The sequence below is a fragment of the Pygoscelis adeliae genome, unplaced genomic scaffold (assembly GCF_000699105.1).
Source record: "Pygoscelis adeliae isolate BGI_AS28 unplaced genomic scaffold, ASM69910v1 Scaffold62, whole genome shotgun sequence".
Taxonomy (NCBI): domain Eukaryota; kingdom Metazoa; phylum Chordata; class Aves; order Sphenisciformes; family Spheniscidae; genus Pygoscelis; species Pygoscelis adeliae.
In genome coordinates this window covers 2,824,037-2,843,186 of record NW_008824401.1, presented here as the reverse complement: position 1 = coordinate 2,843,186, position 19,150 = coordinate 2,824,037, and the positions used below count along the sequence as shown (strand labels likewise).

General features: G+C 33.8%; 1 protein-coding gene across 1 annotated transcript in view; it reads right to left on the bottom strand.

Annotated features, from left to right (window-relative positions):
* Nucleotides 1–19,150, bottom strand: part of LOC103913774 (transcription initiation factor TFIID subunit 4-like) — a 148,610-nt gene that overhangs the window by 64,329 nt on the left and 65,131 nt on the right. The window contains exons 12-14 of the mRNA XM_009320320.1: nt 17,663–17,793; nt 15,523–15,648; nt 5,506–5,562 (exon numbers count right to left, since the gene is read on the bottom strand). Of these exons, the coding sequence (XP_009318595.1) occupies nt 5,506–5,562; nt 15,523–15,648; nt 17,663–17,793 (314 nt within the window). The remainder of the gene's footprint in view (nt 1–5,505; nt 5,563–15,522; nt 15,649–17,662; nt 17,794–19,150) is intronic.

Sequence of the window (19,150 nt, the reverse complement as noted above, 5' to 3'; positions counted from 1 at the left end):
GACTCTGTTATCTAACCTTCTACATGTATTGCCAAAAATGCTTGCATTCTTTCTGCATCACAGCTATAGTGTTGGTAACCTGATGCAGAAAGCTATTTATGAAACAGCTCAGTTCTGAGGAATCACTATTGCCTAAATGTTGCACTACCATTACTTCAGGTATCATATTCCTAGCTTTTCCTTCTTTCTACCTACTGACCCTCAGATGGGTTAGAGAGCTAAGTAGAAATTTAATTTAAACTTATTTCTGTCAAAGTGCTCCATTTCTCAGTGGAATGTTTCATAAGAAACTTTTTAAAGAGAAGATTGTTGCTTTTGAATCAATATTTTATGTCAGGCATGATAAAATAGAAAACTTCTTTAGACTTCTCAGCATGAGAGATACTGCATTACTAGTACAATCTTTAAGGACTTTGGTTTTGCTAAAAAGGTGAATAAATGAACTTACCAAACAAAACAAAATCCTTTTCATTTGCTTTTAATTTTCAGTAACGCCTTATAAAAACAGGGATAACTGCAGTAAACTATTATTTAAATATTTTAAAAGAAACCACTCCTACTGAGTTGATAAATAAATATTAATGTGATGACACGAAATTATTTAGTCTAAAATTGTTTTCATAATCTAATTGTTAAACATATGATGCTGGAGTTTCAGTAATACTGTTAAGACAAGTTACCTTTTTATGTGGGATTTAAAATTTCTAAGGCAGTGTTAGAGCCACATAAGATATACATCATATGATGTACATATTTCATTACTATTTTTAAGTAAGAGAAGGATCCTATGGCTTCTTATAGAACTCTATCTGCTAACAGTCCAGATATTTTTGTGTATGTAACTCAAAAAAGGATACAGTTCAAAATCTAAAACTTAGCCAAGTAAGACTCTTGTTACAGAAGACATTGCAGACATGGGGGATGACAGTACCCAAGCCGAGTGCTTACCACAATGCTGCAGTGGATACAACTCCTGGGAGTATGGAAAAAGCCTGTCCCTGGTCTGCTTATGCAAGAACTGGGTACTCCCAAAGCTCCTAGCCAGTGTAACAGTCACAACAGCAACCTGCTTCAATACATATCACTGTTAAAGGACTTTATCCAATCCTAGAAAGATGGGCTATCTGTGCTGATAAAGGTATGTAAAGGGCTGTCTTCTCTTGAAATCATTAAAGCTTCTATATTATGAGTATCAACAGGTCTGAGATTTCACTTGCATGGTTAAGGAGTACATCTGAGAATACATCTGTTACCTAAACTGATCTAGGTCCTGGATATGTGCCCAGACATTTATGGTGTCTGGTTTAAGCTTTTATTATTATGCAATATTCTTAGTTGGTGATGACACAAAAGATTTTAACTAAGTTAATCTCTCACGATCAAACTCAGCTACTTGACTTTTAATAAAAGATTTTTAGCCAACAGACACTGAATATGTAGAAAAATACCCGTGACAGAAAGGACGTTTAGGATCTTACCTTCCCTGTCTTTTCTTTTAAATAATTTATATTATTAATTACTAGGTGTTGACTCAATTATTCCCAATCTTGATCTATGCCTGCTATCAGTTATATGGCCTGGTTTATGTCCTATTTAATGAACCCTTTTAATGGAAATTAGAGAACTCATAATTTCTTTAACTTATATTTGTGACTCTCCATGCTTCCAACGGACTACATAAATCACAGTGTATTTTCTAAAACTTGATTTTAAAAGCTTTAATCACACAATATGAAGCAGACACTGCTCACAAATGATGCTATTTCTTACACTAAGTTGTACTGAGAGTCAAGCATTTCAGAATTTACGTTACAAAACAATTTAACAAGTAACAGCTGAAAAGCAGCATTTTTCCCTGAAATAGTCTCAATGGAAAATATTTTTCACTAATATGTTTACCATTAAAACAATCATATAACATCCACATACAAAAAGCTGCACCAATTTAAAAGTGTGAAAGTAAGCAGAGAGTATTAAGCAATATAAACCCCCACAGGCACATTATCCTACTGCTTTCACTCAAGTCCATTTGAAACAGGTTAATGCTAAAGCAAAATAAGTCAATCAAACTGAAGTAAGAGTGGGTTTGCACTGACTTAACTAAAACAATGCTAGTCTGTGTGTGAATGAAACCTGACTGTTATGTCTAGTCTCTGCAATAAGACCATATGTAGATGGACCTTCTGTTTGTTTTGGTAAGTATTTAAATGCAATTTAAACTTGATTTATGCCAGTTTGGTTTAAACAATATGCAGAGTGGCTTGAAGACTGGCTAATAAATGGAGTAAGACCGAGTTATGGAACAAAACATAAAATAATCTTCACCTTACCAAATTCATTTTTAAATGTGTTCAAAGGACATAGGGATCTCCCCGTACATTTTCTGGATGACACCAATAAGCAAGAAGGGGACTTCATAATGGTAGAAGTTCTATGAAAAAAATTTAACTTTTTTTTTTTTTCTTTTTAAATTAGGAAGAAAACAAGAGTGTTATGGAATGAAAGACTCCAAAATATCCATAAAGGAGAATGCTTTGGAACATATACCCTTTGCTAGTCTTCCTTCCTGCCCCTTCATCCTATTATCCTTGTGTTGGTACCTTTATTTTGCATTCCAAGACACATGTTTTCCAGAGTTCTTTCAATGTTTTGAAAAGTTTTTCTTAAAGATTTAAGAGACTTTCTTAAAGACTTTAAATTACTTCCTTTGGTATTTCACTTTCTCCCTCTGACTTTTGTCTTCATTAAGTATCTTGGGCTATACTCTCTTTATCAGACTTCATATATTGGTTACATTTGTTTTAGGTATTAATCCCTTTCTGTCTGGCAGGGAACCAGGGTATAGTATTGAGCACACTCAGTTTAGAAGAGGACAGTTCCAGACTGCCTGGTTAGCAGAAGGAATGCAGTAGCGTCACTGTTCAATCGTAGGCACACTGTGAAGTCTGAAACATTATCCACTTCCAGAACATAATAATGAAATTATCAGCTGCCTTGCTGATAGGAAAAAACAAACTATCTGACAATCATATCATTAAACAAGTAACACAAGCTAAAAATGCTGCAGGTTTCTTGGATGCCCTCTTTATGCTTTTTAAAACACTACCTAGTAGGCACTTTACTACTGGCCAGAATATCCAAGCAGCAAACATCTTCAGGCAATATTCAAAACATGAAAATCATGGAAACAAAGCTTCAAAACCAGCTTGTTATCAAAGCTGACAGTATTATATTCATCAGCTTATACAAAACCTAGAAGAAACCCAATTTCTCTCTCAGTTATGGGTCATATGCACATTTAAGAGTAGCCTAGCTGGCAGTGGAGTTTTGAAATTTTCACATTTTTGTAGGAGTTTATGCAAAACTTTTAACTTCAAGTCACAAAGCCACGCCAAAGACACTATCTAATCGACCTTTTATACTATAAAATTAGTTATTTTTTATTTTGTCAGTGCCAATACAATGAGAGATTAGCATATATTCAATATCCAATGCAGAAAAAAAGATGAACAATATTAAACTAAAATCTTGCCAGTCCCACTTGTCCACTCCCCTTTGCAAAAGTTAATGCAAAATAATGTTTTTATTAAATATATTTGAATATTTTAAGTAAAAGTCTCTAAACTAGTTGAAGAAAGAGCTTTAGAACCCTAATTACTAAAAACAGAGACATGCTTATATTTCTTATGGTTTCAAATACGTAGAATGAAATTCAACTTCAGAGAGAGGCATGGTGCCAGCAAATTATACACTTTCATTAGAAGGATGGGAAAAAAGGCAGGGCTAATGTACAAAAGAATAGGGTGCAGCACTCAAACAGAAAACCAAGTATTCATTCTGCATTTACTCAAACACGTTATCATATCCAGGAACACCACTACTTTAAAATCACATACCAGTTTGATCTAAGCATTTTTAATTAGGTTACCACCAAAATATTTGCTACCTCTTTACTAATACAACTATTACCATTACTCAAAATACATTTAATACACTTTCTTTTATTCACGTCAGCACAGCGTCACTCCCTCTAGTGGGTAAGAAACACAGCTTACATGGACAACCCGAATTTTCATACAAGGGAGAAGTACTCCTGCAGCTACACCAAAAGCAACACTGGCTAGAGTGCAAGTCTTCTATCACAGCTATAAAGAGAACCACTATTTCACTCTGACTACTAGAAAATGCGTTTTTACTAGCCCTGTTGTTTGCTTTTGCTTCCTCAAGTTTCCAATGGCCAAAAAAGAATTACAATGAATGCAAATACTGTGGGAACAAGAAATGCATTTATTTCTAGCTTGCTTTCACTTCCAGCAGCATGGCAGTTTCAGTTCTCAGCTCAACAGCAAGTTTTGCCTGCCATCAATTATTTTCACAAATCTGATTCCTCCTTTGCATATACTGGCTACATACTAAACTCAAGTAATATTAAAATCCTGTGTCTTTTCCTGCCAAATATCTTGATTACTCTATTTCATTTGAATACTTGCTTGACAAACCCAACTCTGGAAACACTAAGGCATGGCCTAATGTTTACAAGACCTCATTTCAGCAAATCTTACTACATAATCGCATAATGAAAAAAAAAAGATAAATAAAACTCAACCACGTACATGGATTTTTTTTTTTACTGTTATATGTATATAAAATCTGTACAGCTAACGGAACTACAGAATACTGCCAAAAGGGAAACAAAACAGGAAGAACGAGTCAATGCAAAAGAACTTGTTATACGCATTTTTCTGTATGTATCACCTTCTAATGTATAATTATTACTTTCTAATGTATATATCCAAAGAAGTTGGCTAAAAAAAACCTAGCATCAGTTTGCTGCAAATGATGTTGATAATTTTTTAAAATAGGAATGACTTTCAACTGATAGATATTTTCGTCTTTCTAATTGATTTGTTACAACCCGATCCTAAGCCAGGAGATGCCTGAAGCAAAGGACAGCCACTCTTATTTACAGCAAATTAAGGTACTCAGTAGTTCACCAATTGTTATTCTTAGAATAACATATCAAAACTTAATCTGAAATTATTTGATAATTTTTAGATTATTGTAGTTTAGACTGATGAGTAAATAGTCCACTGAACCACACTATAGAGAAAATGACTGGCAATTATATTACTTGAAAGACTGTTACCAGAACAAAATTGTTAAGTAACACATTTCTAAGAAAGTGACATTTTTACAAAGAGACAAAGGCATATATTTTCCACCAAAATCTAACGCTGCTGTCATCAACAACCCAACAAAAGCTACAGCTACCTAAAATGGAAATGAAAATGTAATGTATGGAAATATTCTCTTATAAAATCTCCTTAGGCTTCACATGTATTAATGTATTAGTTTGCAAACATTAAGATCAAAGGCAAAGCAACAAATACATCCTAAAAAGTTTTTAGTCAGATTTTTATTAACGATATACAAGTAGCAAGGCATAAAAAATTAATATGTTCAAGCCTTGAAATGTCAAGTGTAATGATCTCTAGCTCTGCTTACCTCCTTTGCTTTTTGTTTCAGTCTAGCTTGCTCTGGGTCTTCTTGCCTTGAGCGACTCTACATGTTTGAAAAAAAATGGGGAAAAAAGGTTAACAGATGGTTTAAGAACCCCTCATCTGTTGCAGTAAGTTAAAAAATAGCAAAGAAAGGGGAACAGGATACAAGGTGTCAAAGATGGGATGCCTAAATTCATAGAACTGCAGTTTCCAACCCTTAGGCCTCACCCAAAAGACTGTTAAATATTCAATTGTAAATAAGATCTACCCTAGATTAAAATAAAAAAAAAAAAAGACCATGTTTCTGTCAATGCTAAAGTTTCCATACAGGTTTAGATTTCAATTACTTAATAAAAACAACTTCAAGCATCCAAGAGCGGAAGTGACACCCTTTCCATTATGTGATCTTTTTAATTTAAACTTCTTACAGTCACTTATTTTAAAATAATTTACTGTTTGCAACTAAGCTTTTATTCAGCTGTTGGTAGAGAATGTGGAGCAAACAGTTGTAAAGTCACCCTCCCAAACAGTAAATCTTCATAATAAAGATGTTACTATCCGTATGAACTTACGTTGAGTACAGCACAGAAATACACATAAGTTAAACTCATTCATGCACTACAAATAATATTAATGTTGTAGTTTTTAAAACTGAAGAAATATCGCCAAATGGCAACTTTTGTATTTTCCTTCAAAACCAGGAACAATAGCTCTAACTGTTTAATTGCAGTAACAACCCATAACAGTATATTTCTTCAGATACAGACTGTTTTACAACCATATGTTAAAACTATTAAATTCTTATTTATGCTCACTAAGCATACTCAAATTGATGGAATTCAAAATGCAAGAGGTAGATAATATACGCATTATACTTTTTTAATTGCATGATTGGTCAGTATTCAGAAAAGGTTGCATAAAAAGTTGTTAAGATGCTGCAATAAAACTTGCGACATCCATGGAAAACTGTTGTTCCTGATACATGAAAGATGTAATTGGGTTTTTTTGGCATTTCTTTGAGATTTAAAGTGATATCATTTACACAACTCCTAAAGGAATAAGAATATCTATGCCCTCTCCCATCTATCTTTCTCTGCCTCATTCTATGCTGAAGATAGACCTGAAACTTGAAAGAATATTAGCTTGCAAACTAACGTATGCTCAGATTTTTTCCTGTTGTTTGAATTTTTCATAACATATTCAGTTCAGAAGTTAAAAATGCATGAAGAAAACTAAAGGGAGATAGGTTTTAAGGGTAAGGGGACATGTAATATTGTTGATATACCTGGAGAGAGCCTTGACTATGATTTGGCAGACAGGGCACCAATGACACCGAATTCTCTATTCTTTTTCCTGTTTTTTTTTTAAACTGGGATTATTTTTTCAGCTAATATAGCACACATATAAAACACAGTGATGACAAAGCATGGCCAAATTAAACAATAATGAGATTTTTAGAAGATGTGCTTGACTCTTCTCACTGTGCACAGTAGCTTCATCTTCCAACACCACCTACTAGTGATTTTGTGCCTGTTAGTATAAAAGTTTGACAGGATAGTGTCTGGAGTAACGTAATGAGAAATTAAAATCTGTAGACAGCTAATGACCAAATTAGACTCTCATGTTGCAGTTGTGCCAACCAAGAAAGAAACTCCAACTTAACATAGACTGAGATTCCTTCTAACTGCTGTGGTCAGACAGAAGGAAAAATGTAGATAATGTGATCTAGTTAATATTTAAAGAACAAAATGGCATTTCATGAAATATGTGGATCTCCCAGAGAGTTGGGAGTCTATTCAGTAGAGCAATTCCTAAGAACTTGATTCTATTTATACCTATTAGGTTAAAAAAAACAAACAAAAAAACCATCCAATGAGTTGCTTCTCTAGGAGATGGACTTAGGTAAGTATTTATGAACTGAGCTGAATTAGGTCCTTGCTCTGTCATTTCATGATGACAGTTCAATCACTGTGTGCCTCAGTTTCTCCAGTATGATGTATGGAAAATTGTATTTAGCCCTTTCATGGGTTTTGATGATAAATTTATAAATGTACAATGAACTTCTATTGCCTTCCGAGTCTTGTAGTGAAAGCCATACAGAAATACAAAGTATTGTTATATTACTGTATGAAGCTGAATCATTTGCCAAATGCAAAGTACAAGTTAAAAGCAGTTCAGCTTAAGGAGAAAGCAGAGTGTCCTGGTAGAATCAAGCTGAGACTTCTAATATTGTTACCAAGTTTCTACAAGAAAGAGATAGAATCCTGGAAAACATACCAGATCTATGTTATGTTTGGGGACATTGTAAGAAAAATTAAAGCAACAGATGCAAAGTAACATTGCAATTTCCTGGACTCCATAAGTGAAGGAAAAACTCTGAAAGTGCTACAGATTAAAAAAAAATAACACATTTAAAAGTTAGGGCTTTTTTTTTTTCAGAAACTGACCAAATAAAAGTAGACCTGGAGTTCAGGATAATCTGAAAAAGCAGACCCCAAAAGCAGGCAAAAAAGCAGATGATCTACTCTGTGTAAACCTCCAGCTCATTCACAATAAATAAATAATAAAAATTATTGCAGAGGTAAAAAACAGATACTCAACTCCTGACTGATATTAAACACAGGAATTTTTTCAGTAATGAAGATTTAAAATACCAGGTGATGTTAGATATCTAAACCCAGATTGAAGGTGAAGATAGAACTACTTCTACATTTAGAATAACGCAATGAGTTTCTGGTTATTGAACCCACACCAAATGGCCTTTTCAAAGAGCTCAGGCTAGCTCTTGTTTCAGTCAAGTAGAATTCCAACTTTACACTGGATGTGTCATTACTGGTATAAGTAACACTAATAAAATTAAGGAATTTAACTGTAATTTTCTGTTTCTTTTTGTGTTCAGATAAATTTTAATAGATTTTATTTTTAAAACATTGTTAAAGACTAAAATACCTCCCTGCTGACTACCATGTCAGTTTGCAAATCAGTAAGCTTCAGAAATAAAACCATCAGCGTATGGAGGCTACAATGTGTTAAAGGAAAAGAAAAAGTATAAACATTGACTATTTTATTAATTCTTCACTTTACGATCTAATGTAAATTATAAAAGGCTTCTTCAATGCCGATGCAACACAGATTAAAGCAAATACAAGCAAATGAAAATGTCAAGCTTAATAGAGGTGCTTAGACAAGCTTTAAAAATATCACTAGCTTCTCTTTACACTCCATTCCACATGTGAACATCTTTTCCTTCCTCTGAAGAGTTTGAACAATTTTGCTGCTGCTCAGCTCTTGTAGTGCTTGTCTATATCTCACCATTTTTAGTCACCAATTATTTTAATATTTTACATTTACTTTTGTCAAGCTACTGACAAATCATTCCTAGTTTTTTTAATTCCAGTTCAATTTTTTTCTTCGAATTCATCTCATATTTTCGGTTTTGTCTTCCTTTCTCCTTTCCCTCCAACATCCAAATCTTAACATGCTGCATCTCACCTGTTTTGTGAAACATGTTTTTCCAAAATCTTTTAATGCACCGATGCCTCCTTCCTCTAAAGCTTCGGAAACACCCACCAATCACAGAACCCCCCCAACTCAAACACTTTCAATGGAGTTTATCACAACTCCTTTCCCTTCCCCTCTCTATTCTTCATGTCTAGATCTGTAAATAAAGAAATGTGGGTTTACGTAATAGATTTTCATGTTGATGAATAAACACCTTTAGAAGCAAGCTAGCTTCCCATAATAATTTTAGAGAAACCTAGGACTGATCCTAACCAGATAACATACTTTTAAATACATTAAATGCTGTCTGCTACTGAGAACTTATTCACCAAACCAGGTTTGTTAACATTTCTCCCAAACATAAACTACTTTTATTAGACCAGACAGCCTGTTATTTTAATTGTTAAGCATGAAAGTGCTTTGTGTTAGAGAACTTGCTATCTTATTTATCTGAAAATTGCATAGATCACATTAGGTCTATGGAAATATTAAGACTTTGAAAGTATGAAAAGCAGCATATGTTAAATGTGTATTCAAAACACATTAGAAATATGGGGTTTCATTTACATGTTACCAAACTCCCTAATGTTCCAAACCTCAGCTTTTCCCCTTGCTTGTGTTAAGGAAGAATGCCACAAAAAACAGACATCTAATTACACATGTAAGAGCGTAATTTTAAGAAGGGGATTTTGTATTTCATAGAATTGTCTTAAATTAGAATGCAACAGTATTTTAAAAATAATAATGATATCTATAACTCATGTAATACTTAAATATTTGCAACAATTATTTTTAAAATTGGAGGATACTCTGTGTGTCTATGCAGATGGGCAAACCAACCGTCCTTCTGATGTATTTAATTATGATAACTATTCAGTATTTTGTTGTAATTTGTAATGTCAAAGCTGCACTGTTGTTACATTTTGTCCCACTAACAAAAAAAGTTTTCTACTAGATTGATACTAATTTTGAACTCTCAGCTTGTTAAACCTGTGTTAGAAAACATCTCACAGGGTCTCTCCTCTTAAATAAGTCTCCTGCGTTCAGCAACTTCTGATCCCAGTTAAGGCACTTACAGCTCTACTCCCCCTTCCCAATACATATACTGGGAGTCTTTAATGCTTCAAATTCATCTTTTTTCATTAAATAAAGTTAAGAGTCACAACTGCAGGTGCTGTACTATTGAGAGCCACTGCTGTGCCAACAGTTTCAATTTTAAACCTATTTTCCCCCATTGATGACATTAGAACTTCACCCACGGCTGTACCAGCTTATAACTTTCACTTTTAATTAAAGAAATTAAATTGGCAACATGAAACACTTTGCTTTCACATTAACTTTCACTTTTTATTAACAAAACTAAAAGCAGCATAGCTGAGGGTAAAACCCTATTCAGAGCTACGACCACAGTGAGGTGGAATGCAAGAGTACAGGTCTAAAAAAAGATTTATTTTAAAATCATTAAAATTGAAGTAAAATTTCTAAAAATTCAGAAAATTATCTCAACACAGTAATTCCCTCTTTGCTCTCCTCTATCAGAAGTGAGTTATAAGTTTCTGTTCAGAGAATGCTTCATCTCACAGAAAGCTGCATTACATCCACTGTACTCTCAGAAGAGAGGGAAAGGATTAAATTGGCATGACGACTGAACTCATCTCTGGCTCAAAGAGGTAGCCCCTTCAAGTAATGACAGGACATGCGTGTAAGGAAATCTGCATTGCCAAATTTCAATGACCTCTCTCCAATAAAAAAGCCCTTCAGCCTATAGCACTATAAAATCACTATCACCCATAAATACTAATTAACTTTGCAAACAGCACTAAACATAATTTTCCATTTACTTATGTAATTATTCCTCTTACCGAATAGATCTTACTCCTGTGATAGTCATATTTAAGACCCCAAAACTTGACAGGCTTGTGCTACTAATACAGAACACTCAAAATAATAGACTAATAGAATGTATATATTGGAAATTAATTTTCAAAATTAATTTGATAATAAACATGCATTTAGCCAGTTTGAGCAGATGAATTTACACAGTAATTTTAACATGATCCACTTTCTTATAGATTATATCACAGAAATATTATTGATTTTATGAAAAGGACAACCCCAACCTGTACCTTTACTGTAGAAAGTAGCACACTCTCAAAAAAAAAATTCAGAAAGAAAACCAAACCAAACCAAACCAACTGCAAACTCCTATTCCTCCTGCTGCCAGAAATATTTCCATTATTAGCCCAGAACCAGAACCTCATTCAATTTGACACACACAACCTGCATTTTCCAGGTTTTGGAAATAGCTATCAAAGCAGCAAGGAACACATCTTTTACTATAGCAAGACCTGTGCTTTGTTGTTTGGTTTGTTTTTGTTTTGTTTTTTTTTAAAGTCCACACAACATACCATGTCAAATGTAAAGGTACATTCCTCAAGTAATTTTAGTCTGGCTTTTGACCTTTCTGCAATCTTAAGACTTTCCTTAGCTGCTCTTGCGATTTCCCATGCCAGCCACCAAAGACAGATTCAAAAGATCTCTGCTTCTGCACACACATGGAAACAACAGCCAGTGGGTTCTTACTGGGAAAACAAATGGGGCGAAGAGTTGACTCTCCCAAATATTTTCTTCAAAGAGACCACACTCTACATATGTGTTTATATACAAGACAGCCCCTCGTTGTGCCATTATTATTTTACTCTACTATTCATGTATCAGGAAGATAACTTAAAAGTAATGACAATCAAGGCAGCTGCAGTCTCTCCCGTACAGCTTCTATATTTGACACATCATATTATCTGGATGTTTGAAACAGGAGCTGTTCCAGCAGCAGGAGGTGACTGGAACTCACAGTTCTGGGGACCAATATGTCTTTAAACACTTCTATTATAAAAAGAATCACTAGGAAGTAAATTAGAGAAATGCTTTGGGCCATATGTTCTAGGTTGGTATGCATACATTGCGGAACATGATGCAGAGGTCCCCGAGGTACAATAGATGGTGCTAGCTCCTGAAACAGTATAGTCTTGTTTTCAATTTTTAGGTTTTTAATTAAAAAGAAATTGTATGTTGCATTGCTACTATAGCATACCTTATGATTTTTCCTTTCCTGTAAAGTTTGTCTTCCCCTAAAACATCTCACTGGAATGCAAACACCAGTCATTATTCTTCTAAGCTTGTGGTATGAAGTTTCTATTTCTCAAGTACTTCCCAGGCATGGGACATAAGATTTTGTAATATCCTCTCATTTAACAAGCCAAATAATACTGGTATTTTGCTTTAAAGATACTCTTGTAGCTTCACGATTATTTTTAACTTGGATAGTGACTTTTCTCAGAATGTAAAAAATTTAAAATTTTTTTGAAACCTAACTTTTTTTTCTTCTATCTCCCCATCTGATTTTATCTCTCATTCTCCCAAAAACATTCCCTGAAGCAAAACCAACCCCATCTGGGTGCTTACAAATTCTGCAATCACATCCTACTGTAATAACTGAAATTATGGTTGCAGATCAGTCAAAACACTAGTGTCAAATATTTTCTTATCTCCTCCTAAAGAAACCAACCCATTACCCAAAACAACAACAAAAACCTGCAAACCTTTCTTTGACCATCATTTACATAACTTTCTTACTCCTTACTGAATTCTAATGCAAAATTACCAAATTGATTTCAAGGCTTCCCAAAGACTCATGCTGACTCCCCTTCCATTTCAATCTATTCCTTCATTTTTCACCATCTTTTCAGTTGATTATTTTGTCATTGATTATTTAATACCATCCATTCCAATGCCCAAAACATTTCCTTCATTATCTTATTCTTTGTCAAAACCTGGACTTTGACTGTTAACAAGGCTCCAAAGTGTAAATAATTAAAATAGAATTTTTACTGTGCAAGTTAAACCTGTTTACACTCTTCCATACTAGACAATAGATGAGGTACCACTAGCAGGCAATTTTGAAAATCATTCTGCTGAGTAACTTTAAAAACATGTTGCAAAATAACATGACAAAACATGTACAAGATAAAAGATCACGCTGTTCATCTAAAAGGCACATTAAGAAGCTGCAGTTACAAATAAAAGAAAAAAATCTGATTTTTAGATTTAAACATTTATAGGAAAAAAAGCAGAAATGGAAATCTCATTTTAAAATCCCAAGTTTTCTAATCTTTAAAGACACAACATTGTCAAGGTGACAAAGATGCCATGATCAGGGAAACAATGCCTTTGCATAGTGGATATTTCAGTCTCCAGAGCTAGTTTAATCATTACCCCCTTTGCAGACACAAATATCAATCAGCAGGCTGCAAACAGACAGGAAATGGTTACTGATCTTTATCACTAGTTATCAGGGCAGCTGGGGCAGATTTTAACTGTGTCCATTTAATAACTGTGTCATTACAATTACCGCATCCTTTCCACAAAGACTTAGATCTTCTTAGACAACTAGACAAGTTCATAAAAGACCAGAAAAAAATAAATGCTGGGTAAGGAATTAGTACATAGGAATTCAGAATAAAGATCTCAACAACAGTTATCACTGTTAATGTACAGGTGGTCTGTCATTTGAGCAGCAACCTAGATTCTAAGGAAATCATGAACAATCTATTATTTAGAATAAAAAGTTGTAATCTGACCATATTTTGCTAAACTACGGCCTACGTAAGTCTTGCAATAGGTCGTCAATCTATCGAAACATAAGGGTTGAGAGCCAGCTGAATGCTCCACAAAAGAAAGATGCTATCAATATAAGTTCAGTTCCAAATTGGCATTTACACTTAAATCACCACATTGCATAAGCACCTCCCAAAAGGTTCACAGTACCTTCAACTTCTCTTTCTAAACATTAATACTGATAAATCAGCATTGCTCTTTCATGGCTACTTTGTGGTTTGGTTTTGGTTTTTTAATACCTTCATCTATTTTTCTAGTATACCATATGTTTATGCCAAGCTGTACCCTATCACTTTCTGGTTATGAAGTTGATTTATGCATTCATTATTTTCATTAAGATAATTTCTTCAAATCAAGTAGAGGACTCTGTTTTTTATATTTGTTTGTTGCAGAATTCTGTAATTTGCTCTTTCTGTATTTATTTCCTAAATTTTGACTTCACAGGAGTTTCTATTATTAAAGACTAAAACAAAAAAAACCCAAACACAAAACCAAAGAGCATCGAATCATGAAGTAATTCAGGTTGGAAGGGACAGCAGGAGGTCATCTAACCCAACTTCAGATAAATCTGCGTAAGGCTTTGTGCAGTCAGGGAAACATTTTTTAACTAAGGACTACAAGCTACTGTATTTTCCTCCATGTCCGTTAAAAAAACACCACCGACAGAACAAACAAGTAGCAGGATACACAGAAAAGAAAACATGATTCATCAAGATGTATTCACTGAATGGAGAAAACAGGATAAAAAAAATAAGCATTTCTTTATTTTTAAAAAAAAAGAATTAAGAATGAAAACAGTAAATCTGTTGTCATCTAAACATTTAAAGAGTATATATGTTATGTGGAAATTTGTGGAATATTTAATAATGTGAACAATTATAAATTAAGAGTGAAACCAGGACAGATTAAAGGAGCCAAATTGAGAAACAAATTTCTGAAATAAGCAAGGGTAGGTTTTGTTTGTTTTTTTTAATTCTCTCAATTTTTGAATATTAATGGCACAAAATCAGGAGGCTAAGTGTTACAATTGAGCATTGAGTTGTTCTGTATAATCTCTTCAGAATATGCAATAAATAGTTGAATGAAAATGCAAATGCAATGAAAATTGAGATAACTTAGGGATAAACTTATTTGCAGTTTGATATGATATATATAATATAATTAAATTTGCAGTTATAAACAGGAGATTTATTTGTACCTGTATGGCTCTTGAAACAATATAGTTTGTTCTACTGCATGTATGAAAATTCAGTCTTTGGAATTAAAGTTACAAAGGAAAAAGTCCAGAAGAACTGAGAGTTAACTGAAGACAGGCATGAATCAATTAAATAATGCAGTTATATAGAGGTGACCGGAACACCAACTGGGACACGTAGTATTTAAATTAAAATAAACAAATGAACAAAACTGTTTAAAAAAAGTGTAGAAACTCAAGAAGAAAAAAGCCTCAAAAAAATCCGTCACAATTTACTGAATTGTGTTTAAATACCAGAAGTGTAAGCTATGATTTTCAAATGGCACAGAAACCCTGACATCTATTAAATTTCAAAGGCAATTGTGCAAATTATTTCACCAAGTTATTTTGAAATCATTGTCTCCTATATTCCCAAGAACTCATCAAATTCAGAGCTGTATCTTGAAAATGCAAGAGCATTCCAGTCAGGTAGGTCTGGAGTCATAATAGATAAGATAGCATGACATGAATTAAAGATGTAATGTCACAACAACAGTATCTTTTCGTTATAAGAAATAAAATGTGTTTATGAAACAGATTTCACGAAATTAAATAACTGTTTGAAGACTATGAATTGGTAAGTAGTTTAAAAAAATAGAGTAATATCAATACCTTGGCAGCCTTTAGCAAGATTTCCCTCTCTTGTTCATCTTTCCTTTGCTTTTCTAAACGCTCCAACTGTTCAAAAAACTTTAACTGTGATCGGACATCTGTAGCTTGTTCATACCATTCATCATCCTGTAAAACAACAATGTTTTACAAAACCATGCATTTTCATCAAGACTATGCATTTAAAGAAGACTATAGGTGTTATATATTAAAATCTTTCCATTGTACTAACAATTAAAAAAAAAAAATCTTTTATTTTTTTTAAGCTCAGGGGAATGAAGCCAGCCTATGGTTAATAAACAGCTAGAATCTTATTATTTAATTAATATGTAAGCAAATAAAAAAAACCAAGGATTGATTTATCAGCACCAGAGACATCCAAGAGTTAAAAAAAATAAAACCAACAGACTTACTGATTAGAAACCCCTACGATGCTTAACTTTATTACTGAACAATCCTAGATATAGGATATAAGCCTGGTTATAAACTGCAATTCCTGTATTTGCACTCATCTTGAACTAGTAACACACGATTGAGATGCAGCATTATAAAAGCATTAAAGCTAAAAATTTGGTTCAAAATAAGCCTCTAATTACAATTAAAATAGAAGAACTTATGACAACTAAGAGCATGCAAGCTTTCCTAGTTCCCAACAAACAGTAAGAATTTATGACACGGGGAACTGTGTCATAAAGCTGCACGGGGAACACTCAGAATGTCAGTCAGAAAAATAAGTTATCCATATTACTTCCATCTGATTTATCTGCTTAATATTTTCCTTTTTGACTACAATGCTATGAAATCAAAGAAAACCATTAACCAAGAAATATACAGAAGACAATGAAAATGCTACGGTTCAATGAGAGACAACCCACTTCTTTTTCTCCCTAAGAATCTGTTAAGATATTATTCTAAATGCATCATTGGCTTAACACAGACTAAACAAAGTTTTTTCTTCTCAGACACCATCCTAGGGAGAAGGAAGGAGGGATTTAACACTGCTGAAGCTGATGAAGAATATTGGAAAGAAACAAGGAGATTTTTAGTCCAATATAGTAGAATATGTCCATCAATTGCAAGGAAGGATGTAAGTGTAGGTAACACACAGGCACAGTGGCCTTTATTTTTTTTTAAATCCATTTTTCTATCACAGTAATGTTGATTCTAGTCACAGATCCCAAAGATAATTTTTCTTGCAAATGCCACATACAATTAGTCCAACTGTGACTCAGGTTTGGGAAATTGGTGGGCAAAGATACAGTCCAAAGCTGTTTGACAAGGCTTTCACTCAAGGAAAACAGAAAAAAAAACCCAAAACAAGCAAAAAACCAAAGCAGAGCCACTCATTGTATATATACACTACATAAATCTAAACACAGCTTAGATACAACCCACAACTATGGTTATTGCCATGTTGCTTTTACACCAGTTTAACAACTATTAGCATCTTACTTTTATCAAAAAAGATATTTCATATTTATCAATAAAGACGTTCAATTTATTTGAATTTCAAACTGATTTGCAGATTCTTATTTAAATTTCCCCCCTGGTTTAAGATATCTAAATTGTTTCAATTTTCTTCAAGAATACAATCACTAACAATGGAATCAGAGTAGCATTTTAGCTTGAAATGTTCTTTTAAAAAAAGAACATCATTGTTTAATTACAGTGAAGAATTTACAGCTGAATTCTTTAGTTGCTGGTTTAAGACAAATTGGTAGCTTTTGTAAAACAGTGGTATTTCTCACAGTCACGGATATGTGAAGTTACTATAGATTCCTATATATTGAAGAAATTCTGATCCAACCAATGGATATCTTGGTCAAAAAAGGAGACATCAAGAACCAACAGTCTTAGTTGCAATCCATGAGCAGAAATAGCTTAACAGATGCTCCATGCTAGACACTTTAGCACGGAAGGATGAAAACATAATTCTACACACAAATTCTATCACAGAGGAGGAAGACAGATCTGGCAAGCAGTGCTATCATCCCAGCACTTTCTGTTTGGTGAGGTAGACAAACCTGCAATTAAAACATGCTTTGCACACAGAATTAACACAAAACACCTACCGTGCGCCAAGAAAAAATGGCATCATACCGCATCTTTCTGTGACATACAATACCTTTCTTTGCACACTTACTTTGTACGACTCCATTCGGTGCTGGGTTATCACTGTTACTTTTTCTATCACTGTTCTTAATCTGTTTTGTGTTGCATGGGAAATAAAAGTGACCACCTCAGCTGGCACATCAGTAATTCCTAGTTTTTTAGCTAAAGCAAAAAACAAAACAAAACAGAATTAGCTTACCCCCCCCCCCAAAAAAAAAAGTACATAAAGTCATAACTTCATTTTCCCGAACAGGAAAATCCATGACTGTATGTATGTAGCTTTGGTGATACATTCGTGACCCCTTGAAAAGAGATGTGACTACACTTTAAAGTTTGAAAGAGAAATCAGAGCTGGTTTTTTTTTTTACCACTTAGAAAGCATTTAAGAACTTTACTGAAGTTTACCCTAGTATATTAAAACAAAGCATAACAGTATGAGACACTTTGAGTTCTCAGTTGTTCTACACAAGAAAAAGCAGTTCCTTTATCTTCAGAAGCATTAGTGCAGATTAATTTCAAGTGTCAATGAGATGAGGCGGCAGCCCAAAGCATACTGTTGCATACTTTAGCCTACGCTATTGGTGTACTACTGAGAAAAAAAATTCTTTAGGAAAAAAAAAATTAACTGAATATGCAGAAATAAAGTCATATTAACAACAGTTATTTAAAAACACCACTTGTGCTCCAAACACTGCTAAAAGACATATTTGTAGTTATTTGGACATTTGATACTTTGTGCTGAGTTTATACAAAAAGCAAACACTCTACAGCCTAATGCATTGATATATTAAAAAAAACACCTAAGCTACAGAAACAAGAATATGGGTAACACTTAAGAATTCCTAAAGTCATCAAAATAATTACTAAGTATTGGATATAGATTTGTAGATATACGAATATACATACTAATCTAAGCTATAGTCCTACAAAGACATACCTATGAGTAGTCCCAGTGGGACAGTTTTCTGGATAGAAAGCTCTGTGTGTGCACACGCGTGCACACACATATATATATTTTATATTTAAAAAAAATCAGTAGCTGCATTTTGTATGGATTGTTGGATTTGACCCACCATAAAAGAGTAAATACTCTGATTACACTGAATCAGTTTTCCACTGAACGAACACAAGTCTTTTAAAAATGTTTGTGAATGTGTGTGTTTGTGATACGTTAACAGGTACGCAAATCACTACAGGAAATTTGTTTGAGAATATTTTGGAAAGTGTTTCCCGAACGGCTAATTAAAAAAGTAATCTTTGTTTGCGGGAGAGGTCCCTGAGCAAATACAAACCTGAGAGGCTTAAGAATGAGTGTTTTGTGAGGCATTCCTATCTCTTCCTGGCCAAATTCAACAGCAAGAAACCATCACACGTCTAAAAAATGAAGACGAACAAGTGAGCAGTGGTCTTACATGGATGTATACTTCTGTTATTTTAATGATGTGATCTGAGACGAACTGGCAGCGTTCAGCATCACCCTGGGCTTCTGTCAGGGCCGGGCTGGGGCCGGTCAATCACG